General features: G+C 38.6%; 1 protein-coding gene and 1 long non-coding RNA gene across 6 annotated transcripts in view; one reads left to right on the top strand and one right to left on the bottom strand.

Moving 5' to 3' along the window:
* The first annotated feature begins 158 nt into the window (after nucleotides 1–158).
* LOC105981639 lies at nucleotides 159–25,827 on the top strand. Of its 2 annotated transcripts, XR_001174828.1 has the most exons (4): nucleotides 159–427; nucleotides 19,940–20,062; nucleotides 23,058–23,163; nucleotides 23,321–23,562. It is a non-coding gene; the product is annotated as an uncharacterized LOC105981639 (long non-coding RNA). The 2 variants fall into 2 exon arrangements; XR_001174827.1 differs by lacking the exons at nucleotides 159–427; nucleotides 19,940–20,062; nucleotides 23,321–23,562 and adding exons at nucleotides 21,173–22,133; nucleotides 25,254–25,827.
* The window catches only part of Unc80 (unc-80 homolog (C. elegans)), a 183,303-nt gene continuing 161,992 nt past the window's right edge, over nucleotides 5,131–26,441 (bottom strand). For 2 of the 4 annotated variants that reach the window (XM_013010840.1, XM_013010826.1), the window contains 9 exons: nucleotides 25,364–25,548; nucleotides 24,551–24,716; nucleotides 23,037–23,216; nucleotides 19,971–20,109; nucleotides 17,491–17,547; nucleotides 9,044–9,125; nucleotides 7,514–7,625; nucleotides 6,743–6,942; nucleotides 5,341–5,601 (listed from right to left, as the gene is read on the bottom strand). In XM_013010840.1, coding sequence (XP_012866294.1) covers nucleotides 5,341–5,601; nucleotides 6,743–6,942; nucleotides 7,514–7,625; nucleotides 9,044–9,125; nucleotides 17,491–17,547; nucleotides 19,971–20,109; nucleotides 23,037–23,216; nucleotides 24,551–24,716; nucleotides 25,364–25,548 — 1,382 coding nt within the window. Of the gene's footprint in view, nucleotides 5,602–6,742; nucleotides 6,943–7,513; nucleotides 7,626–9,043; nucleotides 9,126–17,490; nucleotides 17,548–19,970; nucleotides 20,110–23,036; nucleotides 23,217–24,550; nucleotides 24,717–25,363; nucleotides 25,549–26,441 lie in introns of all 4 variants that reach the window. The other 2 variants (XM_013010833.1, XM_013010848.1) reach the window with 2 other exon arrangements.

Below are 26,441 nucleotides of genomic sequence, written 5' to 3'. Positions count from 1 at the left end.
CGTAGCCACAGCTCCGATTGGGCGCGCAGCTCGGGCCCCGCCCCTTCTCCGGACACTCTTCCGGATTCGGACGGAAGTATCCTGCCCGGGAGGGAAGGAAGTCCCGCCTCTCCGGGGGCGGGGCCTGGGGAGGAGCCTTTGCTTCCGGTTCTCAGCCTTCATGCTTCTTGTCTACTTGAGCTGCTTTTGGTGCAATTTCCCTCTGCGGTTCCCCGCCCTCGGGTTTTCACTTCACGGCTTGTTTCATTACCGTCAGTTTAGACGTGCCTTGCTTCTCCAGCACCTGTGCTTGGCCTTCAACAGTCTTCCCGCTACTGTTTCCCCTAGAGCCATCCAGGCTCAAGTCCCTCCTTCCCGCGTCGCCGTCCTCATCTGATGAGACCACACCCCGCGTTTGAGTTTGTGAGGGGTGAAAGACCGCGTGCAGGTAACGCGCCGCGCCCAGCCCAGCGTCTGGTCCAGCTCAGTGTGAGGTGCTGGCTGGTGGTGCACCCGGTGCTCCTGTCCAGCTCAGTGTGAGGTGCTGGCTGGTGGTGCACCCGGTGCTCCTGTCCAGCTCAGTGTGAGGTGCTGGCTGGTGGTGCACCCGGTGCTCCTGTCCAGCTCAGTGTGAGGTGCTGGCTGGTGGTGCACCCGGTGCTCCTGTCCAGCTCAGGTGAGGTGCTGGCTGGTGGTGCACCCGGTGCTCCTGTCCAGCTCAGTGTGAGGTGCTGGCTGTGGTGCACCCGGTGCTCCTGTCCAGCTCAGTGTGAGGTGCTGGCTGGTGGTGCCCCGGTGCTCCTGTCCAGCTCAGTGTGAGGTGCTGGCTGGTGGTGCACCCGGTGCTCCTGTCCAGCTCAGTGTGAGGTGCTGGTTGGTGGTGCACCCGGTGCTCCTGTCCAGCTCAGTGTGAGGTGCTGGTTGGTGGTGCACCCGGTGCTCCTGTCCAGCTCAGTGTGAGGTGCTGGTTGGTGGTGCACCCGGTGCTCCTGCTTCTGCACCTCATTCTTCTCACCTGCTTTTAACTTTTGTTTTACCCCCTCATGCCAGTGCTCATTGACAAGTTCGATAGATTTGTTTTTACTGTGCAGACAGGATGCAGACGTGGACATTGCCTGACTGCCAAATGTGTCTGGAGTTGGGAAAAGAGAAAAACCATATGATAGAAAACAAAAAGTGGATTTAGCAGGAGCAGTTTCTAGGGGATAAGGATAGGACACTCCATAGACTATTATTAAAGTGGTGATTATACTGGGCGCCGGTGGCTCACGCCTGTAATCCTAGCTACTCAGAAGGCTGAGATCTGAGGGTCGTGGTTCAAAGGCCAGCCTGAGCAGGAAACTCCAAGAGACTCTTATCTACAATTAACCACTCCGAAAACCGGGAGTGGCGCAGTGGCTCAAGCGGTAGAGCGCTGGCCTTGAGCTGAAGAGCTGAGGGACAGTGTTCAGGCCCAGAGTTCAAGCCCCAGGACCACAAAAAAAAGTGGTAACTGGTGACAACTACCCTGTAGGGGTACCTGTCTTCCTTTAAACCCATTCTGCTTTATTTTGAAATGTATGGGATGGAAAAGACAAGTGAAACAGAGCTCAGAGGAAGAAAGATTAGAATAGAGATTAGATTAAGGGGAACAGTCTAGACGTGTTTACCTCAGGACAGACTTGGGGCGGGGAGAGGAACAGTGGGACATTAACAAAGGCATACCGTAGGTTCCCCAAATCAACCTTTTGCTGAATTAACCAACCCATTTCCTAGGAGAGAAATGAAACTTACTCAAACGTATTAAATGGTTTTATGTTTCTTTTATTATATGTGCATATTCAAACACAGAAGTCTTAATATCTTTCATAAATATCTTTCATAAACATTTCAATATTTATTCATATGCATTTTTCCATGCTCTTTGGTCATTCAGTATTCATAACAGACATTATAGTCATCTGAGGGAAGTTGGCTGTGTAGTCAATCCTTTTTTTTTTGCCTATAAAATGGCTAATAAAGGACATTCCATCCTATGGTCACAGTGACTTTAGAAATGTTATGGAGGTACATAGATCTGTATTACTAAATGATCCTAATATAATATAAATTTGTCTTAAGCCTTTCCAAATACATTCTGCCCTCAACTATTTTATTCTCCTGAGTGTCATAGTTTCCTTCTGAAATGCTGCAGTTGAGACCCACTAATATAAATGAGGAAGTGGGACATTTTACTCACTGCTAAACCACAAGGCTAAGGAATTAGAAGTGTGAGGACTCCTGGTGATAGCAGCAAATTCTGGAGACTGTGCTCTTTAAAGTGGTCTATGTAAATTGAGGAAGGATATTTAATTGTTTTGGACAGTAATTCTATTTCACTTATAACCCTTTCTTCCTATAGGTCTTTTTCTACATAAGTTATATTGTCGCAGAAACTCTAGGAGCTGGGCAGCAGAGTGGAGAAAGTTCTTCATTGATTAAAGGAACAGGTATTGAAGAAGAGATGTCTTCCTGTCTCAGAGGCTTAAATAAATTCTCTAAGCCTACAAAACAGATCCTAACTACATCACTAATCCCACAGATTTTCCTCCGAGCATTGCCAGGTGCCCATTCAGGCCTTTGACTTTATAGTTTGTATTGCATTGCCTCAAGGCACTCAATAACTCATGTTCCTTTTTAGAAGAATCAGTTATCTTATCTAGTAGAATTACAGACGGTGGAAAATACTGAAAAAAATGAAAGTAAAATTTTGTATCAAGGATTTGAATTGACTTAATTGAATCTGAGTCATATGTAAATCTGGATCCAGTCTTGTGGATAAGTGTTTATTCTATAGATGCTGTAAAGTTAATTTTAGAAGAAGTAATCTCATTGTTGATTCAGTTTTTTTTAATATCTGGGAAGTGGGTGCCTGCTTTAATATTTCCCTGAATGAGATAAATATCAGTAGCATTATAGCCAAAAAATGAACTATTACTGCCACTAGTGTATTTATCATCGGTAATTTAGTCATGTACTCAATATTTTGAACATTATGAAAGATTGTCAGTTATGTTGAACTTTCTCCTTATTTTCCCCAACAGTTGTTATTGTTTTAAAGTAGCTATTCTTTCAAACTCCAGGCAACAGGATTCCTGAGAGTACATCTTGTAACGGTCTTATGCACATACATAGAGATACTTCAGCCATTACACAAAAACATTTGACACATTACATTCAACACTGTTAAGGACACCTCAAATGGGACGGATGCAAAATCTCAGAGGTCCCATTTTGAAAACATTCCCACTCTATAAGGCCCTGTTTTTTAAGTGGGAGTTATTTGTTTGTTTTTTTGCAAGATACAACATTACTTAGCTTATTGAAAAACTTTCTAACAGACTTTCATACACTAGAGTGAAGGAGTCAGGCTAAAAGACAGACAGACTGGTAAAATCATGTCCAAAACAGCCCAGTACATTTAATATATAGGTATTAATATAAGGGTTTTTAGAATTTTCATTGAGTATTTAACAATCTTCTTTGACCCATTTACTATTAAAATATTTGATAACAATTATACATAGAATTTGAATCAAGATTCAAGAAACTGACACAAAGCACATACATAGAATAACTCACATAACCAAGACACTTGCAATTACCAAACGTAAGGCCTCTAATGCTAGTTGAGCAGCATAGTTTTTAACAGGCAAAATATATCAGCATAGCATCAAAAAGACACATGTCTACTTCTGTACTTAGGAATGGACTCAGCATTAAATATAAATGCTGTGAAAATGTTATAAAACATAAAAGAGCCCATTTCCTTTCTTGATTTTCTAAATTTGAGGATTTCAAATTTTTAAATCTAATTATTAACTCACAGATATCTTTAATTCTCTTAATGAATAGGACAACAACCCAAGATTATATTTGAACTTGTAAGTCACCATTACAAACAGTATCTACTTCCTAAGCAATTCTAACAGAAAAGTAATTATCTTTTATGATTAGGATGGGTTCAGCAGATCTCTATATACATATACATATCACAGCCAACATAGTCAAAGTTTAAATACATAGAATGAATTTTCAATTTATCTTAATGTAATCAAAGCCTATGTTTGACTTCTACTTGAGGACTAGAAAACACACACACACACACACACACACACACACACTCATACCCAATTTAGGTGTATATATATGAGTTTTTTAATGCTTAGTAGCTACATAACAGTTTCCTAATGTAAACTGTTAAAGGTTTGAAATCACTTTGAATTGTATGATTCTCAGCCCTTCAATAATCCATTAAGTATTGGCCTCACATCCCTTCTGAATTTTAAACTTTCCTTGAAGTAACTGGACTTCAAGTTAAAGCCCTATTTGTAAAATATACAAGCTGACTGTATCGATCAAGAAATTGCTTATTCTTTACATTTTCCTCTGAACTGAAATGTACCAAGGATCATAAGAATATATTTACTACTGAGAAAACATTATTTTACTGATCTAATTCTGAAACAGTAACCTTATTATTTGAAATATGCCCTTAAGGGCAGGCACAGAATATTATAAGAGGAAATAATCACCTTTCTCAATAATCCTAATATTGGCATTGCTGTAGTTAGGGCTAGAAGTAGGAATACCATTTCTTTTAAGGTATCGTATTTACATTTAGGGTTTATAGTTGTTTAGGTACTTCTTAATTCACAATTGTCTGATGATTTCTAGAATATTTTTCACTAATGGTGTTATAATGAAATGGAATGACTTTATGGTATCAGCACTTTGATTTATGACATGTAGTAATGATGACAGTTGGGAAATAAATTTTTAAAAATTTAAGCTCTAAAAATAGTGGGTTTTTTCTTTTAACTTGGCTATATTGTTGAACAAAACAAAAATAGCTGTAGGCTTATTGTTAATCTCCCCAATTGATTCTTTCTTTATTATTTTTATGTAAATCTCCACTTATATAGATATGGAATTTAATATTTTTGAAATTATAAAAATAAATATCTGTATGAGATGCATAATATAAATAACCTCAAAAATTGCATTTTCTTTCTAGAACCTACTTTTTGTTAATACTCTATGAAAGCACTGTCGTAGTATAACTTTTCAAGGCTTCCTAAATCATAAACAATGAAATGGCTCTTTCCTCTTATTCCTCCCTGTTTCTTACAGTTTTCACACAACTAAATCCTTTTAGCCATTGATTTTAAAGATGTTTATGAAATATTAGGTGTATTGGCAGCAAAATCAACTCAGATTTGTGCCACCAATTGGACATAAAGTGCTGCTTTGTGGTCAATCAGTTCTCAAGCTGAAGTACTCAACCTTCAACAGAGGGATCCTTTCCATATCTTCTCTGCACCTTTAGTACAAGACACAGAACTAAACATGAGACTCATCTAGGACTGAATCTGTCTCCCCTATTTCAGTGGGAGTAAAAGTGAACTGGCTGGACAGTAGGGGATTCTCCATGCCGTTCTCCTCACTGATATGAAGGACGGTGTCTCCATGCTGCAGGAGACTGGATGTTTCAAGGCCAGTGAAGTCATCAGGGTCTGAGAGCTGAGTAGAGAGAGGGCTGTGCGCTGCAGTACCTTGTACTTCTGTGCCCTCCTTTTCTCCTTCGGTGGGTTGGTGCTCACTCTGTGATCAAAAGGATCATAACATCATGGGCAGGTGTATGAGTACCAGAGGAGAATACAAAAAAAAAAAAAAAAGTTGTCTAGCTGTTACTGGACAGGGAATCAAGGTAAGTCCTAGTTGTAGACTTTTCACAGGTAATATCTATATAGGCCATTCCACAAATGTAAGCTTCACTTTTCTAACAGGTTAGCAAAGTTTACAGGTTAATAAAGTTTTTTTTAATCCTTGTCTTATGGACAGTTAAGATCAAAAGAAGATATAATAGCATTAAAATGCTTCTTCTTCTTCCTTTTTCCCCCCCAGTCCTGGGGCTTGAACTCAGGGTCTGGGCATTGTCCCTGAGGTTCTTTTGCTCAAGGTTCGCACTCTACCATTTGAGCCACAGCACCACTTCTGGCTTTTTCTGTTTATGTGAGGAATCGAACCTAGGGCTTCATGCCTGCTAAACAAGCACTCTACCACTAAGCCACATTCCCAGCCCTAAAATACTTTTTAACTATTAAAATCCATAAAAATGTAGATAAAAAATATTGCTTCTTAGTTCTCTTTAAACAGCTAGGTTCTGGTGGCTCACATCTATAATGTTAACTACCCAAGAGACTAAGATTGAGAGTATTATAGTTTGAAGCCAGCCCCTTTGTCCCTCCTTCCAAAAGAGACTCCAACTGTAATTAACCAGTGTACAGCTGGGCTAGAGATGTGACTCAAGTGGTAGAGTACCAGCCTTGAGCAAGCAAGCTAAGAGCACATGGACACCTGAGTTTATACCTCAGTATTATACCAACCTCTAATTTTTTTTTTCTTTAAAAGTCACGCGAGAGAATGTGGGTTGGCTTTTTTGCTCAGGGCTGGTGTTGCACTATTTCCACCTGTCCTGGGTGGTTAATTGAAAATAAGAGTCTCATGGACTTTTCTGTTTGTGCTAACTTTGAACCATATTCCTCAGATCTCAGCCTCCTGAGTAGCTTGGATTACAAATATGAGTCACTGGTGCCTGGCTTGGACCTCCTTAAGTAGATATGTTCCTAATTTTCTTTTTCACAATGGCATACACCAGTGTGTTGCAGGCCCAGACTTAGAGATGTGGACTAAATTTGTGTATCCAGTGAGCAGGCATTGCCTGTTTCTGTAGTGCACTCACCTGCTTGGGAGACAGGCTGTGGAGATCTGCAACAACTATGGCAGGGGAAGATGTGAGAACTGGCTTGTCTATTCCTTCTGGTTTCTTAGACAAGGCTGGGCTGCAGCCTTGGGGTTGGCCTGTGGTAGGAAGTGTATCTGCTGGAGCAGCTGTTGGGTCTGGTTGAACTTCAATGAAGGTCACAGATCGTTTCTGGTCAGCTGTAACTTAGAAATAAGTTAATAAATAAGAGAGAAATTGACTGTCCATGCCAAATGATTGTCATTAACCAAGATCTCTTAGTTCTTAATGAAGACATTGCTGACTTAATGAATGAGATCTTAGTCACAATTTTGTATGTTTTTATTTTGGCTTTTTATGTATATAAATGGCTAAAAATAAAGATTTGCAAAGATCATTGAGTGAACTTAATTCTCCCTCATTACAGCTGAAAACATATATTAAAGTATATTAAAGTATATTCACTATATTGTTAACTTCAGTAAACCATAGAACAATCCCAGATCCTAGTTTGAGTAAAGAAAATACAACTCTTTATTCTCAAACTTCAGAAATATTAATGGTTTTAGCTTGGGGCTGTTTCATTTCCCCAGATCATGGTGACATGGACAGGGATTGAGGAAGGTGAGAAACAAAAGCAGTGGAATTTTCAGGAAAACTTAGGATCTCACTCTATTACCATCAGCTGCATTGTCTGCAGGCCGCCTAGCTGAGCTACATGGCATCATGCCAATATTATAGACAGGAGGAACACAACACAGAATGCCTCACCAGATGGCTTTGTTTTAGGTTGAATACTTCTGCGAGTGGTTGACAGCCGAGCCCCGTGGCGGTTTCTGGGTTCAGTCTGAGTCTTCTGGCGTGATAGTAGAGGACGTCTTAGCTAAAGAGAATGGGCATAATAAAACTGCAAGACAGACTAGGTGCTGGTGGCTTACACTTCTAATCCTAGCTACTCAGGAAGGAGGCTGAGATCTGGAGGTTTGAGGTTTAAAGCTAGCCAAGGCAGAAAAGTCCAAGAGATTACATCTCCAAAATAGTCAGCAGGAAGCTAGGCTGGAGGTATGGCTCAAATGGTAAAATGTAATTGAACAAGCAAGTTGAACAGGTGTGAGGCCTTGAGTTGAGACTCTAGTACTAGAAAAACAATGAAGTTGACAAGACAGTCCAACTTCTTGGGAAGAAACAGTGCGCTGCAGACATTATTTTCATGTTCCTATGGATGTTTCATGTTCCTTTGGCTGTTCCCTACATTTGCAGCTGGCAGACTTCTCTTTGTCTATCTAATTGTAAGTACTTTGTTCTGGCAATGTCTTTAACCAATTAATATCCCACTTATTACCCTTTTATATAGTCTAAACATGAACATAACTTTATGTCTGAGAATTTCAGTAGATATAAAACTACTAACTATTGAATAGTCACAAACCTTTGCTCATCTAAAAGTAGAAATTGAACATATGCTCACCTTCAAAGAGAGAATTTAGTTTTTAAAAAACCAACAACTCAGTTGTGGCAAAGTGTCTGATGCCATGATCAATATCCATTAAAGCAGTAGTACAGGTCCTCATTTAGATGTTCATTTAGAAAGTTGTGTAATGAGCATGGCATGGCAGTACCTCTTGTAAATCCCAGCATATGGGAAGCTGAGGCGGGAAGATCACAAGCTCAAAACTAGCTTGGGCGCCATATTGATATGCTAGCTCAACACAGATCACAGAAGGAAATAAGGTAATACAAAAGAAATTCACCCAAGGAAATCTGTAAAGATCATTGTTTAAATAGGATTGTTTACTTCTCAGATTTTGCTTTGTTTCCTTTGAGACCAAGCCTTTCTATGTAACCCAGGCTAAACTCAACTTCTGTGTAGCCCAGTCTGCCCTCAGATTCAGAATCTTCCTATTTGAGCCTTCTGAGTATTGGGATTATAGGGCTGGGCGGCCACACAAGCTGTAAAGATAATTTTCAATTTTAAGTTAAATCGTTCATCTTGAGTTGAGAAATAACTTCTCTTTGTCTCGCTGCAGAAAAGGTATTGCATTAACAGATTTTCTGTTGTCAGTGAGGTTTCCAGATAGCGAACAAGTAGAATTATAGGTCTACTTACCTTACTAAGTAATCAGCTTTGTACATAAGAAGATTCAGATCTTAAATCGAGGCCCCCAAACCTTCAAGTGGCCCATGTACTTACCGTGTTTTACACTTCCTCTGTATTGCTTATTTCTCGTAAACTGGCAAAAGTGTCATCTTAATAAACATAGACATTAAAAATTAAATATCAGACTTTTAGTGTCTGCTTACCTGCCTCAGCCCCCTTTTTCTCCCCAGTGGCTGCTGAATGAGGAGGTTCTGCTGGCCAGGTTCACTCTGTACACTTGCCACCCTGTTAAACATCAACAGTATTAGTGTTCCCTGCAGAAGATACAGTAGATCATCCTCTGGTGGGTGTCAGTCAAAACCACTGATATGCATTGTCACTTCAAAGATAACATTATCTTTGAAGGATGTTTGGGAAAGATTCCCTGGGACAAGGGTTTTCCAAGGCTGGGAGGGAGGACGAGGCCTTGTAGCCTGAAACTGCCAAAATTGAGATTCTGTTTTCAATCACTGATGTAGCTATTGTTCAGCAAAAATGTTTCTCAACCGCACCCCTGGTTTCAAAGCCACCAAAAGGCTTGAATGAGATGTCATACTCTAATCTCAATTTTTTTTTCCAAGGGGAATGGAAAAGGTAGTGACACCACACACACACACACACACACACACACACGTGTGCACATGTGCATACACGTGTGCACACACAATTCTTTCACATGAATGGGAACACCTTTTTGACATTTCAATTTAAATGAAAATAAGATGGACAAATATCAAACACATCAGACACAGAATCCATTTGGGTGAAGGGGCACATTCAACACATGTTTGCAGCCTGAAGTCTCCATGACTACTGGTTAATAGTCACATGGGTAGAAAATTAAATGTTTTTATAACATGATTTAAATTTAAGAGGCTGGCAAAAATAAGCTATCATTACAACTCAGAAGCTTTAAATCAAGTAGCTGCACTCACACTGTGCAGTTAATAAAAGCAACAATGTGTTCCCCCACCCCCAAATTTACTGTGTATGTGTGTCTTCTTATAAGCAAAAATGGCTACTAGAGAGATTGCTGTTTTAGTGTTGGGTGAAGCTGAAAATATTGACATGGGCCCATGATTCTTTTTCATTCTGCATGCATGTATTGTAGGTATTTATCATGGGAGAAGGGGTGAGAAAAAAATACACTGTGCCCCAGAGAATATTGCCATTCTGTGGATGATGTCAATGTGATTATTTGGTTAATGGGTTAATTTCTGCTTTGCCTTTGCAAAAGGAGAGTCATCTACAGATAGTTTTTAGAGCAAAGTATTCCACAGAGGAACCCAGATTCAGCCACTGTCTAGGAGAAAAGAGAAAGATTATATCCACCTATACCCATTTTTTTTCTAAATGAGGTATCTAACTACCTAGCTACAATTCTAGGAAGAGAAATGGGCAGCAAGATGGACAATCAAAGGTTCCTCATATTCTTTTAGCAGCTTGCTAGCTATCACATAGTTGAAACAATCGAACCTGTCATATTTTACAATTTTGTACTCACTTTTATTAGGAGAAAATTATTGTCAAATACATTTGTCAAAGTTTTTATGAACAAGGAAGGTAATTGTACCATTTGGGTTATGTATACAAAATTCTAAAAAGAGTACTCAAAAATTGTTTTAAAACTTTTTTGTTCTCCCAAATATCAAGTTCAACTAGGCAATGCATGATATCCACATATATCTTGATACATAGACAGATACATATGTCTATCCATATATATTACCTTGTAGCATATCTGACCTTTCTATGAAGATGGAAAATTATCCCTAAGGAACAATAAAATAAATTCTGATAATCAGTCCAGACTACGTTGCTGGTATGTCTGAAATGACATCTCATTATTCGTTGTACATTTTAACATGTCTATTAAAATATTTAGACATTTGCACAAAAGTAGAAAAAGTTTCTCCCAATATCAAGCAAAGCTTCCTTTAGAATGGATTCTTCATTGACATCTCAATGTTACCTCAGTTCCCTTGGCCATAAAGGGAGGTTGATACTTACCAACTACCTCCCATTAAGGTAGAGAAAAGAAGTTATTTGATGTAAAATGGTTTGAACATGAAGAGTGATGTTTGTAGCATGCTTTCTTGTTTTACATTTGATGTTTGTAATTAGTTTATTGCTTTTAGAATACTAAAAGGAAATAGGTAATAAACTGCTTTGAAAGTAATTGGGCCGAGAAAATGAATTTGAGGCAGTCCACTTGTCTCAGTAATTCAAAACTGTGAGGGGGAAAAATGGTGCAAGAAAAGAAAAACAGTACCGAGGGAGTGTTACATGTCAAAATATAATGGTAATTTCATGATGATTATTCCAAAGAAGGATCATAAGCATCAAGATTTTTCTCTGTGGATAGAGAGGCTTATATGTAAGAAATGTACCAAATTTATAGCTGTAGTAAATAGCTGTTCTATGCAACCGATACAGTAACTCATCATGGAATACACCCATCAAAGATGAAATTATAGAATGTTCTTGGAAATACAACTCAGCAGATAAATTATATTCTTCTTAGAAATATGATGCTAACATTTGTATATACTTGCCACGGTACCAGCACAAAGTAATGATGATGATGATAATAATAATAATAACAAAACAGCTGGCTTAACTGTGAAATGTAAGGGCCCACTAATAATAATCTGGTAGTGGAGTGTGGCTCCAATGGGAGAACATCAGCCTTGAGCAAAATAAAAGCCAAACAAGAGTGAGAAGCCCTGAATTCAATCCCCAGCACCAACACACTCAAAAATCAAATTGCATTGCTGCATGCCAGGGTCTCATGCCTGTAATCCTAGCTACTGAGAAGGCTGAGATCTGAGACTTGTGATTCAAAGTCAACCTGGGCAGGAAAGTCTGTGAGGCTTTTAACTCCTAATTAACTATCAAAAAGCCCTAAGTAGAGCAGTGGCTTAAGTGATAGAGTGCCACCCTTGAGCCAGATGAATAGGAGGAAGTCAAGGTGCGTGCATTAAGTACTTCTCTATATCACTGCTCATTTCCTGTTCTAATTTTTTGAAGGAATCCCTTCATAGCCCTTGCCTACAACAAAGGTAGTAATCATTTCCTTTCCTCTTTACGGAAATATTTTATTGGATGGCCACAAAATTTAAAACTGTACTCCATGGCCAACGATCTTTTTAGTAAGTTAAGTTATTTCATGTATCATAGCCAGAAGAAATAACTGAAAAGTTGAGGTTATAGGATTTATCAAAGTAATGGGACAAGTACTAGAAACTGTTAAGTGAAAAACTAGTTTCTTGAAACTTTTATTTTGAAAGTTAGAAATGAGTGATTTCCAATGTTTTGGCTAAATAGTATGAAACAATATGAATAAGAGTGAATACAACTTTCTAAATTGAAGCTAATATCAAAACATATTTAGGAATAGATCATTGCTGAAAATAATCATTATGGTCAATCATAAATGGTCTTAAATTGAGAGAAGTAAATAGACCTGGGACTTGGCAAAACTGAAGTGAATCAAATTGTCTACAAAAATAATTATTATCCAATACAAGCTGGGTGATTTAGATAATATTAAGAAAGCAATTATGGTACAGATGATTTCCTCCTTGTTTGCTAATGGTAACTTGTAGTGAATAAATATCTATGCATTTTCTAAAAGTCTATATATCTAACAGTATTTCTTTTGCTTCTTCTTCTTCTTTTTTTTTGGTCTGGTCGTGGGGCCTGAACTCTGGGCCTGGGCGTTATCACTCAACTCTTCAGCTCAAGGCTAGCGCTCTACTACTTGAGCCACAGTGACATTCCCGGCTTTTTTCTTTTTGCTTATGGGGTGCTGAGGAATCGAACCCAGGGCTTCATGCATACAAGGCAAGTGCTCTACCACTGAGCCACCTTCTCAGCCCCTGCTTCTTCTTTTTTGTTTTTCTTTTCTTTCTTTTTTTGCAGGGGGTGGTGGTGAGTGCAGTACTGAAGTTTGAATTTAGAACCTTGAGCTCTCTAGGCAAATGTTGTACCACTTCACAGTATTTAAAAGTATTTATTTTTGGCAGTGTTAGGGTTAGAACTCAGGCTCTACCATTTGAACCATGCTCCCAGCACCCATCATGGGGCTAAACAAAGAAAGAAGGACCATTCAGTAATAGAAAGCTATATTACTCAATGGAAAATACAAGAAAGATTGTGCACTGATGTGTATTTCATAAAAACAAAACAAAACCCCTAAAGCCAGGCACGGGTGGCTCATGCCTGTAATCCTAGCTACTCAGAGGCTGAGAATTTAAGATCATGGTTCAAAGCCAGCCAGGGCAGGAAAGGCTTTGAGTCTCTAATTAAGTTCTAGAAAATGGGAAGTGGAGCTGTGGCTTAAAGTGATAGAGCTCTAGCCTTGAGCAAAAAAGCTTAGGGATAGTCCGTAGGCACTGAGTTCAAGCCCCACGACCACAAAAACAAAAAAATCCCTAAGTAGATGCACTAGAAGACAAGTACATGGAAAAGAGAGTATTTTTTATTGCATCTGTTATTTTGTTTTCAGTTTTAATGTGATTGTAGAAATGTGGAGGCAGGAAACAAAGCCTGCAGCATAGGCATTTATGCATAAAACTAGCTCCAAAGGAACCATTAAACATTTGTAGAGAACAGGGAGATAAACAGTAGGTCACACCTTACTTTCTCCCTTATCAATAAATGATAGTTACTAACATTCATTTAGTCTCTAATGGATTCAAGAAAATATAACTTTACTGCCACAGAATTAGAGATGAGAGCTGGAATCAGATTTAAAAAGGAGGATTTTAGATAGCTTGTAAGAACTGTTCTAGTAATGTTCAAGAATATATCTCAGTCACAACACACATTTTTTAGCCACTCTTTTTCAGTTGAATTAGAAGGCTTTTTACATTGTGCTTTAAGAAAACCTGTGAAGTTTTGTGCTTTGAAAATGTAGTTCATCGGGAAGATGAACTAAACTATTCTACTAAATAGTTATTTTTATTTCAATTAGACCATAGTCTTGTTCAAACTTGAGCCACATTCTTACTTTCCACTGTGATTAAAATTACGCTTACAGAATCAAATAGCACAATAATTTCTTTTTAAATGAGAGCTGGCTGTGAAATTCCTATTATCCAACATGTCCAAACAAAATCTAAGTATGAAAACCCAGTCTTAAGGACTTAAATAACTTCTTCATATGTCTATTATTCTGGAGAGGAAATACATCCATTGGATGTGAGTATGTTTAAGAGCAGAGCAGGCCAGGGAAGGAACAACAACAATGAGTTTCTATATTTCTCAGAGCAATGCTCTCCAGAGTAGAAGGCTATTCCATGGAATATTACTTCAGTGTTAATTTCTAAGAGAAAATTTTCATCACCCTGTGTTTCTATCAGGTTGCTAGTTCACAGAGTGAGCTGTCAAATGAAACTTGTCAGCACATTTTTAAAATAAATCTTAAAAGGTATGTAAAACGTGTACCAGTTCCCACCTGTTCATCAGATTATCCTGGTCTCCTCATTTATCCCACTTAGTCCAACTTCCCTCTTTTGCTTAAAACAAGCACTCCCTTACAAACAAATTCCCATGAAAGTTAAGAAAAATATCATGAGTCTGGTGAAGCTTCCTGGGGGCCAGATTTTCCTGAGGACTACTTTGGTTGTATTTTTGGTCTTGGCTGCTACAGTGTGTCTTAAATGTAATTCACATACCAGTGTCTTACTGTCTTACGATTTTAAGAGTCTGTAGCCTAAAGAAATCTCATACCAAAAAAAAAAAAAAAGCCTAGAAACCAAATAGATGATTTTGTAACTCATCTGTTAGTATATGCCAAAATTTCCTCTCCTCCAAAGAGAACTTGGTGACAGGATGGAGTTCAAGAAATACAATATTCAACATGGTAAAAGTGGATGTGCCACTGACTGATGGAATTCCTCCAATTAACAGAGTTATTTCAGAGTCTAAAGTGAACGCTTCTCTCTCCCATTTCTTTTCCTTCTTTCTTTCCTTCCTTCCTTTCTCTCTCTCTCTCTCTTTCTTCCTTCCTTCCTTCCTTCCTTTCTTCCCCTCCCTCCCCCCCCTCTTTTTTTTTTTTTTTGTCAGTCATGGGGCCTGAACTCTGGGCCTGGGCGCTATCTCTCAGCTCTTCAGCTCAAGGCAACCACTCTACCACTTGAGCCTCAGCATCACTTCTGGCTTTTTCTGCTTATGAGGCGCTGAGGAATTGAACCCAGGGCCTCATGCATACAAGGCAAGCACTCTACTACTGAGCCACCTTCTCAGCCCTCTTCCTTCCTTCCTTCCTTCCTTCCTTCCTTCCTTCCTTCCTTCCTTCCTTCCTTCCTCTTTCTTTTTTTGTCAGTTGTGTGGCTGAACTCAGGACCTGGGCCCTGTCTCTGAGACTCTGTATTCAAGGCTAGTGCTCTACCGCTTAAGCCACAGAGCCACTTCCAATTTTTAAGTGGTTAATTGGAGTTAAGAGACTCTCCAGAACTTTTCTGTCAGGAATGGCTTCAAACTGGGATCCTCAGAACTCAGTTTTCTGAGTAGCTAGGATTGGGATCCTACCATTTCTTAATGACCACAGCTGAGCCTGGGTGGCTGACATCCAAGAGTAGAACACAACAGTTCCAGGAACTGCACATCAGCAAAAATTGATTTTTAAGATAGTTATTAAAGTCCTGATATGACTGACTGCAGTTAAAAAATGTATAGCTTTGGGTCTGAATGAGTCTCTCCACACTGACACTGGATCCAGGGCTGACTGAATTGACTTATATAACTTCAATCATGTGGACCTGGAGACTGCCAGAGTTGGCCAACTCAAAACTCCTGCCTCCTTTCCAAAACCCAGGACTTATTACTCAGTAAAAAGAGTTTGGCCTAACTAGAATAGCTGCAGTACAAACCAGCTAAAATGAAGATCTGCTCTGATACTCTAAGCACATGGGTCACAGATACTATCTCTTAATCGAGGTTGTCTTCTCCCACATGCAATTTGGAGCATTAAACAAATGCATTATTTGAAAGCAATGGCCAGTCTAGTAGACTTGGTTTCGAGCACTTAAATTGTAAATAACTAAGGGAGGAAAACTTCATGAGGATTATTGCTTCTCTACTTTTACCTTGTCGCAAGGCTCCTGCCAATGGAATTAGGTTTGCACTCAGCAGCACTTCCACAATTACCATTAATTAATAAAAGACTATCTGTTAGGGCAAGGGCTTGCAAACACAAATGAATGTATGAAGTATGGATCCGTGTTAAAAAATAAAAGATAAGACCCAATGATGGACTAAATTTCCCATTTTCAATTGCCAAAGAAAATGTGAAATCTGAACAGGATGCAAAGAAAACAAAAGACAACCTTTCACAGGAACGGCCTCTCAACATTTCCTCATCTCTGTGATAAAGCAATAAACACAGATATTTTGTACTCACTATATAATGCAAACCAGGAAGGAAATATTTTCTCTTGAGATGGAACAAAGACACTCTAAGGATGAACAAGAAGCAGTATCCTAATGAGGATTAGTTGAGAGGTGTAATTCAACAGCACAAGATTAGGAATGTTTGACGTGGTTTTATCTGAGTGTTAAAGGTGCAGTTCCCTTTTTCCATATCTTTAAAATAAAACTGCAGATATCATATTATTTGCATTGTAAGACTCCTCTAAGAAATCTTTGTGTCTGACACTTCATGGCAAGTTTTAGTCATCTTTGTGCTAGATTAGACATTCCTTATATGTGTTCTTTGAACATGCTATTAAAATATTCTGCCAAATAGCATGCATCAAAGTGAAGGAGTTATATAAATTGTGTTGGCATTGTTCTCATAGCATCATTACTTCTTACCATCTAAAGAGACCTAACTTTGATCTAATACAGGGGCTTACAAATGATAGGCAATTATATTATACTTTTGAAAAGCATTTTTTTTAATTTTATTTTTTGTGCTGGTCCTGCGGTTGAACTCAGGGCCTGGGTCCTGTCCCTGAACTTTTGTACAAAAGACTAACTTTCTACCACTTGAGCCACAGCTCAACTTCCCCATTTGTTGGTGGTTAATTGGATAAGAATCTCTGGGGTTTGTCTGCCTGGGCTGGCTTTAAACTGTAATCCTTAGATCCTCAGCCTCCTGAGTAGCTAGGATTATAGGCATGAGCCACCTGACTGAAAAGCAATTCTTAGTATCAGTGTGGGGAGAGATGATTAGATGGGCATATTTAATGTTTGCCATACTGAACTTTGTGGAAAGAGGTTGCTGAGGTTGAACCCATGGCCTTGCGCATGCTAAGTAGGCATATGCGGTATGCCTGAGCTCTATCTCTAACCTCTGTTATGTCAGAAATTTTAGACTTCCATGGGTCAATCTCCTAGAGAATTCTTCAGCAGGGGTCCCTTTTGATTTTTAAAGGAAGATTTTTTTTTTCTTAAAGGCCATTTGTGATTGATCTCTGAAGCTGAAAATGAAGGAGGGTTTGCTACACCTTTGACTTCCAGGCTCGAGTGTTCATGAACACAAAGGGCAAGGAATGGAAATAGGTATCAAGACTGGGTGAGAGAAGACAGAGAAGACAGAGAGACAGGGAACAGCTAGTTTCCCAGCACAGACACCAATAGACAGGTAGTGTTGACACTGTACCTAGAGAGGCTGCCCTCAGCGGCCAGGCCCTGGGAGTCATCGAGGACATTAGGTTCACTGCAGGAGGGGTAGGGAGATGAAGCATTTAGGGAAAGAAAATGCAAAAGGAAGAAAAAAGAAAAAGAGAAAAGGAAAAAGAAAAAAGGCATGCAATTTTCTGTTTCCAAGAACCAAAAACAAATAAGTTTAACAGAACAAGGAAGGAAAAGGAGACACGGTCAACCATTTCACCTTGTGCTGGGTTTGTCAAGACATAGGACTCAAGGCAATGGGGGAAGGCAGGACTTCAGATGGATACGACTCTCGGAGGACTGGTTTACTTATTGGTCAAGAGTTAAAATGAGCTCCAAATGGACACGTGAGCTCTGAAACGGACTTCAGAATGAGTCTGTCGAAGATGAAACTAGCATTTCCTTTGGTAAACTTTTGGTTATTCATTTTAACCTGTCTTTCATACATGTATTTTTTTTGTTTTTTGTTTTGACCAGGCAGGACCCTGCTTCTTTCTCATGTGTCCTGACATTTTCACACAGAAACCACTTACCATGAATTGCCATAACCAACTTCTTGGAACTGATGCCATAAGAAAAGCAAAGAAAGAACTCAATTTCCCTCACTAATTTTGCAATGAAAATGCAAATAAACAAATGGAAGGAAGGTATCCCAGAAAATTCACATGGAACCCTGTAGTGATTGAATTACAAATGCCAAAAGAAGAAACTTATTGGCTTAGTGAGAGAACAATTAGTTTATCGATTTATTTGCATATAGCTGAATTGAGATTTGTAAATGGAAATTGTCATACTTTGTCTGATTTTCCTCTGATGCCTATCATTGAACTAAATACCTACAAGGCTTCAATTAATAGTTATTCAATTGGGTAGAATTAAACTCTCTAGAAAACTGGTATACCTATTCCCAAAGGACTGAAGTTTAGCTAATTGTGTAGGTAGTCTCTGTTCTCAAGAACAGGCTTATTGTCTCAAATGGGCAGAGACAATGTTACCTTCACTAATATCCCCACATATGATTGAAATCTAAAAGGATTAGCCATATCTTTTCTGAATTGCTAGAATATCTCTGCACAAGATGGATGGTCTCCCTAGAAACAGGTTGACCCACTAGTACTTATGTAGAAATGGAATTGATAATCTGGGCTATTTTAGGTAAATAACCATGAACTCTCTATTTAAAATTCTCCATTTAAGTTAGAATAAGTTGCTAGTTTTATTTTTGGTACAGTCTTGTTCTTTGTTATCAATTACAGTAAGTTGTTAGCCACCAACACTAGTTGCTTATGTAACTTTGTAAAGATATTATTGACTATTTTTTGGTTTGTATAAAACTTTTTTTCAAAGAAAAAATACCAAATATGAAGTAAATAAACTCTAATGATGGTAACCTTTCTATGTTATTAACCTTTGTAATGATTAGCACTTACATAAACTATTGCCTTTAAACATACACAATTTACTTATTATCTTTTATCATTTGTCCCTATTCAATAGTTTTTTAAATTAAAAAATATCTTTGGGTAATTGTACAAAGTTACCATTTAACAAAGCAGTTTATGAATCTTGATCAATGTTACCTCTTTCAACCTGAGCCATTTGGTTAAAGGATTGAGTCTAAGACAGTTTTTCCTGCATATTAAACTGGCATTACGTGAACTTACTAGTGTGACATGACTTTTTTATTTTTTATGTGTGAACTGTACCACAGTGGTTATTAAAAATGGACAACAAATGTGTTAGAACAATTCTTTGAAAGATTTCACTCCCTACAGTAAATATATCATTGTTTTCTAAAAAAGATAATGTTTTAACTCATAATATTTTCTGTATTATAATTTTCTTGTATATACACATATATCTTGAATGAGTTTCACCTTCTATTTTATACAGTAGAGAATGCATACAATGTTTAAAAAGAAGTTGTGGAATGGAGAACTGTAGCGAAGTTCCCTTAAAAATCATTTAGCCAACATCCTCATTTCACACAGGAGAGATCGGTAGGCTATTTTTGAGTGACCTTCTCAAGGTCACACATATTAGCGTTGGTCCTTTTCTTCTTGGTTAAACGTTCCTATTCCAGCTGAATACTATAATATAGCAGAAGCCTATATCTTATCAAGATAGCAAGTCAAGCTGGCCCTACCTTTGTGCCAAATACTCTGTCTTTCGTTCATGATAAATGGTCACTTGGCTTTTATAAAGAAGATCATGTATTGATGTCTGGACAGTTTTTAAGGAGAGACAATGCTTGGATTAGAAGACAGGGTCCTTTCAACTAGCCTGGCTTACAAAATCACAAATTATTACCTGCAGGAAAACTAGTTGCAAAGTCCTTTGCTGAATAGGCTTCCTAAAACCATAACCATAGCTTGCTTCTCTAAGTGTTTGTAGAATAAGGTGAGCATATTTTTAGAATTTCTTCCTTTGCCCCCAAGTGCAAAGAGGAGGGTAGTCGTGGCCCTTTACCTTTGGCTGGGTAACATGCCCACCTCAGCCTGAGGTGCAGACGTGCTGGAGACATGGCTGGAGAACCGCCTTCTTCCGATGGCTCTCAGGAGGTAAGCTTCCTGTTCACTTACCACACTGGGCATGCTTACTGAGTCATCTGAAAAGTGGCAGAGAATGGAGCATTACAAAACTGGAGTATGGGTCAGAAAGTAACAATAAAAGCAGTACCTGGTTCTTTGGCTTGAGTACACAATTTCAATGTCATCTGTAAAGCAAAATGATCATCGGTCCCTTTATATAGATGAAAAAATTAAGACCCTGAAATGGATCAATGATAATACTTTATTCCTATACAGCTCCCACCTTCCTACACTACAATATTGGCAGGCACCTGTAAATAGAAGATTTCAGAAAAAACATAATATACATTTGAAAGATATGCTTACAATAGTTCAATAAGGAGTTTGTTATTGAATGAGTCAAGTATATTTCCCTGACATTCAAAACCTGTGTTTAGTACATTTAATTATTTCTGGCCAGCTGTAGGAAAGACTATTTCAGATTTTTTTTAAGGAAAAATTTATAAAATTCAGAAATAAGTACTTAAGATTTAAATATGTATTTTTCCATAGAACCAGAATTAATGTATTCAAATCCATATGAAAATTAGCTTTAGCAAGGTATTTATGAGTGACCTCATTTTAAGTGAGATAGTGTCATTTGTTGCTGATCACTAAATACACTTCAATAAACACACTGGATTTTGGTGAATCATGTTACCATTTAAAAATTCCCCAAGTGTATATTTGTAATTGAACTTATCTTTTAAATATGAAAATACTAGACATTTAAATTTTAATCATGATAGATTTAAAATAGATTCTTACCATAGTATGGCATTTTCTTTTTAGGTATGTCTGCAGAGAAGTTGAAAAATATAGTAGGATAAACGGAGCTGTTTCTACCAGGACTCCTACTTCTCATCAGTTTTTTTCTTTTTATCTGAATTCATGCCACTTAACACTCTCCAATATTGGTTTGGTGATTAGTCGTGGGCTGTTTTCTACTAAACTCTTCGTTAAGTGTTCTATATTGTGCATATACGCATCTTCTCTACAAGAATGCATCTAATGTCTTTCTCTTCCTTCGAACTGTTAGAGGTCAATACAGATTCAAGTTTCCCTATCACCCCCCCCCACCATCTAATTAGTACATACCCAGATCACAACCACATTACATATAACATTTATTAGCAACCTAGTTTTCAGATGCATGCTTCCTCCACTAGTCTCTGCTATCAGTGCTATCTCATAGCCAGTGTTATCGATTTATGCTTTTTCTACTTTTCTTCACCAGTTCCTTCTTACTAACTAGATCATTTACATATTCATAAAGATTTAATTCTAGGAAAGATACATGGTATCATTTCTCAGCATTAAGAAAAATTTCTACTTCAAGAATTAAAGAAAAATGAATTTAACTAAAAGTTCTGAATTGTTTCTAGGAGTTACTATTTATCTTGTTTTCTTCATTGTATTTTCTTGGTCAAGACTTTTTCAATATTTCCCTGATTACAACTTTCTGTGTATTCCCACAAGCACAAACCAGGGAGATTTAGATACATGTTTGTCTACAAGTTGCTTACACTGCGATGATCACTTTATCTGACCTACTTGAAACTATTCCTGAAAATAGTATTGAAAAGTATTTTAACAAAGCTTTCATTTCTCTTCCTCTACTTTATACTCAACTATAGTGGGAACATACTTTATTCCTCTTCTTTCTCTTCTTCTCTTCCTCCTCCTTTTCCTTCTTGAAACAGGGTCTATGTAACCTGAACTGCCCTTGGACTGACCATCCTCCTGCCTCAGCTTCCCTGGTGCTGGGATTATAGACATGCACGATCACACCTGCTCCTTTCATTCATCTTAGTTAATTAAAATTCTGACCTCAAATCCCATTTCCTCTATTTGTTTAGCTCAGAAAGGGTCTTTTGTAGGAAGAGGCTCTGAGTAGAAATCTAGATTTGTTTTCATTCTTACGGCATTTGTCGTATCAAAGTATCTTAAGACAACAGTGGAAAATGATCAGTGCTGTTTGAGCAGCCTTTGAAATGACAGTGGCACAAATGGAAACTATTCTACTTTTATTTTTTAAACTAACTCATATTAAACATTCCAAGTAAGTATTTTTTGATCATATTTATTTTCATTTCCTAGCACTACATCTCTACCACATGCATTAGAAGTCCTTGGGCTGACCTCTTCTGGTTTTCTCTTAACTTTGATTTGGGTTGTTTTTCTTCAAGAAAGCCTGCTGATTTGATCTCGGCTGGCATGACCAACATATGTTTAGGAACATATGTTTTCCCACATTTCCTTACTCAAACTGACAGTAGAAATGCTGGTCAATCCTCCAAGCAATATATCCCAAAAGGGAGGGGTAAGTTATTTATTCACAGTTTAAATGAGAATTGAATATATAAGCCCCCAAATAATTTAAGGGTCACTGAAGATTTGCTTTTTGCCTGAATTCTTCCCAAACAACTAAAGCTTTCAAGGAATGTATAGAAGCACAGGCATTTTAATCCAAGTGTATTAACTGAAATATGATAGATTCAGAGGAGAACTCAAATCAGTGTCATTTCTTAGAAAGGCTCAGAAACCAACTAAATGAACATCAGGAAACAGGTCCTCAAAAGGGGTGGGGGAATAAGGGTAGTGGGTAGACGGATGAAGAGAAGACGGGGAGGAAATGCAGTTATAAAATTCAATGTATTCTACAAAATTAAGAAAAGGGAAGGGGGGATTGGGAGGAGTTGGGGAGAACGATGAAAAAGATAACAATGATCAAGTTTCATTATATTCTTATACTACTTTGTTGAGTGGCAACTCCTCTGTACAACTACTTAAAGATAAAATTTTTTAAAATTGTAGAACTGGTCACAATTCCATTTTGCATCCTTCTTGCAAAAATCCCTAAGGGGATTAGAACTGGAAATGGTTAGGAGGGCAGAACTCTTCTCCAAGTCCTCAAGCTCATGGCCAAGTTGTTTTGCCTGCCTGGATTGTATGAGTAACCTACTTTCCTCCTCCTCCTCATCAGTCCGACTCAGGGTATCCTGCGAAGCCTGCTGAGATGGTTCACTGTCCTGCTCCCAGACAGTGCCTGTGCCGGTGTTGGAGCGGGACATGGTGGCAAGGCTCAGGCGGTAAGCAGAGGTGGAGGTTCCCACAGTGCTGATAGATGTCTTCCCTTGATAGGCTGTGGGGTATGAGAGACCAAAGGAAATGCAAGATGAGGCATTGCAGGGGGAGAGGGATGTTGTTTTACTGCTCTTGACCACTTTCTTTTTTTTTTTTTTAAAGGAAAGGTCAATGTGTTCCAGATGAATGATCTTTAAGACATCTTTAAGATGATCTTTAAGGCCACTGGTTTATAACTGAACATTTTCCTGAAAGAAGATGACATCCCTAGCAATGTAAAACACTTTGACGTTGGCTCTTCTCTTGTTGTTGATCTATTTCACTTTCCAAGGCTAATAGGATGGAAATTAAAATGTTGAATTAATTCTGAATTCCTTTTCCACATTGTCAGTGTTTACTGAGACATATTTAGGACTCCATAGGCTTAAATAAATAGATGGGTATGATTTTATATGGACGTCATAGTCAAAGATCAAAACAGATTATCCACAGTTCTTATTCCTCTTTTCTAGAAACTGTGCTATACAAAACCCCCTCAGTCCTTCATCAAATTATTTCATTGATCCTCTATCAGATTAGGCAAAATATTTGAATGGTAATATACAAAAATAACTGAGATTACACCTGTTAAAATTTTCATCTGTAATATAGTGCAAACAGTAAAGGCTTCAGAAACAACACCAAAAATCTCCAACATATACTTTAATTATAGGTAATGACTGCCCTCTAACGGCAGATAAGGATTTATATTCTTTCCTCATCAGTCTGCTGTGGAAATAACTGTAAAAATGTAAACAGTGCACACTCAAAGATAATCACTTGAGTAGGATAAAGACCTTCTATCCTGTCAACTCTTCTTTCCATTCAAATCTGTGAAAAAGTTAGACATCAGTTAAATCATGCAGACCTACTTTGAAATCATCACATCATTGTCATTTTCTATGCATGTGAGTTACTCAACATTTACTCAAGTCTTGATTTCCTCACTTAAGTGCACCTTCAGTGATGCACCATACAGATACTTTTGTGGATGAACAGAAGTAACACTTGTGAAATGGGTAATCAGACAGTAAATGTGGGTCCTCTTTTTTTTTTAAATGAAAGCAAACAAGTTTTTTTTTTTCTTAACTGAACATTTAGGAAAGAGCTTATTTTACTGAAGTGAAACGGAAAAAAAAAGCTATCTAGGAGATAAATAAAAATAAACCCCTCTGATACCCTTTTGATTACTATTTTGTTACTCACAATTGTCACATAATCAAATCTAATGATATTTTAGGCCTGCTGATTCAGGCATGGCCCCCCCAAAGAGCAGTGACCTGAGCAGAGAATTCTTTGCACATCGTGAGATCCATTTCTCAAACAAATCCCAGAGACCCTGTGTGCACATACCTGATCCGCTGTGAACTGCTTCTTTTAGAATTTTTAGTTCACTATTGAACTCAGCAATGAGTGAGCTCTTACACAAAGGACGCGGTATGAAGCGCCGCTCCAGCTGGTCAGCAATGTGCTGCCGGGCAGAAAGTTCATCGTGATTCTCTGCTGGCTGGGCCAGAAGCTGGAAAGAAGGCAATATATTCTTAGGGACTCAACTTCCCTAGCTATAAATGGGCTAATTACCTACTCCATAGTTGAGAGGAGTAAGTGAAGTAATTCATATGGTAGCCTTAGAAGAGATTTTTATCTGGGAAGTACTTAATAACACGGTTTGGAACCACTGCTCCCAAGAAATTAGAGCATGAAGTGGCTGAGCACTGGAGGAAAAACAAGCAGTTAGCATTCCATATTTTTGTGTTGATTTAAAATTAGCTCTCTGTTATGGCACTGACACTAAGAGAAGGCTCTCCAGACCAGTCTATTGGGCCAATGCATACATACATACATATATATATATAGATATAGATATAGATAGATAGATAGATAGAGATATAGATTACATATAAGCACACACATTATGCATATATATATATATATATATATGGAGTGGGTGGTGAGCCAGGGGAGCTAAGTTTTATACACTCTAGTAACTGATGGTACTTGCAACATGAGCTTTTATCCTCTGGGTACATTTGGGCTGTTTTCTCATCCTGTGTAGTGCTCACTGGCCACAGCCCATCCCAGCGGCATTCCTGCCCCAGCCCTGTCATAGTGGAGAGCACAGTGTTCGTGGGGCTGTGACTGTGGAGGGAGGGGCACACACCACACCTTGCATTGGATGAAAGGACGCAAGAGCACGAAGATGGGTATCCGGGTGCGCACGATGAAGTCGAGGAAGTCCCACAGGGCCAGGCCGCCCACCTTCCGCAGGGCCATCTCCTTCACCTGCAGGCTCAACCAGTACCACTGGCTTCCCAGCTGCCTCTCAAAGCAGACGAGAATCACCTTCAGTGCTTCACACCCGGAGGAGAGAAAAGACAGCCTGAGGACTGTGCCTACCATAGCCACTGTCCATAGCTACAACACCAAGGAATCTTCGCAACTTCTAAACTCTATGTTTCCAAAATCTTAGCACGTACTCTTGAGCAAGGCATCAAGGCAAAATGTTGGTATAATTAGTATAGTAAATGTTTTGCCCGCAATTGTTTCTCACAAGTGCACTGAACACTTGGAAAACAAAGCAGAGCCGTCCATCGGATTGAAAGAAAAATAAAAACATGATGTGTGACTGAAGTTTGACTATGCTTATGGCAACGTGATCATACTATACACATCTTCAGCTCAATGCTTTAAAATATTTTCCTGCTCTTTTAAGCATACTCACATTCCTAAAAAACTAAAAATCAAATGAATGCTGAACTACATAGTTAAAATTTAAATCTTTCTCTTCTGCTCCATTCCCTATTCCATCTTAAACTGATCCATTTGGAATTCACCAGCAAATGGAATTATGTACTTCTATATAATTCCCGATGACTAATCCTGTTGGGGTTCTCTTCTAAGATCTCCTACATTCTAGCAGCCCTTTGCATTTCCAGGAAACAGACTACCCAAACAATGTATCAGAGTGACACAACCATGACAAGGATCATGACCAAGCCTCCTCTGCCATCCTAGACTCCCAATATGGTATGCCTCTGGGTAGCCAAGGGACCCACCTGAGTATCAGCAATCCCACTCTGTAAAAGCCACATAGAGTTTCAAGGTGCTAAGGTCCTCAAGGACATTTCAGGGGGAAAACGATGCCTTATAACACAGGAGGAGATCATAGAACTCTGACACATCTCCTGCCTCAACATCCCACTCTTTACTTCTCTCACTTCCTGTCCTTAGCCACACAAGTAAC

Source organism: Dipodomys ordii, unplaced genomic scaffold, assembly GCF_000151885.1.
Source record: "Dipodomys ordii isolate 6190 unplaced genomic scaffold, Dord_2.0 Scaffold1, whole genome shotgun sequence".
Lineage (NCBI taxonomy): Eukaryota > Metazoa > Chordata > Mammalia > Rodentia > Heteromyidae > Dipodomys > Dipodomys ordii.
The sequence above is the reverse complement of the archived record's forward strand: the minus strand, read 5'-3'. Positions and strand labels throughout refer to the sequence as shown.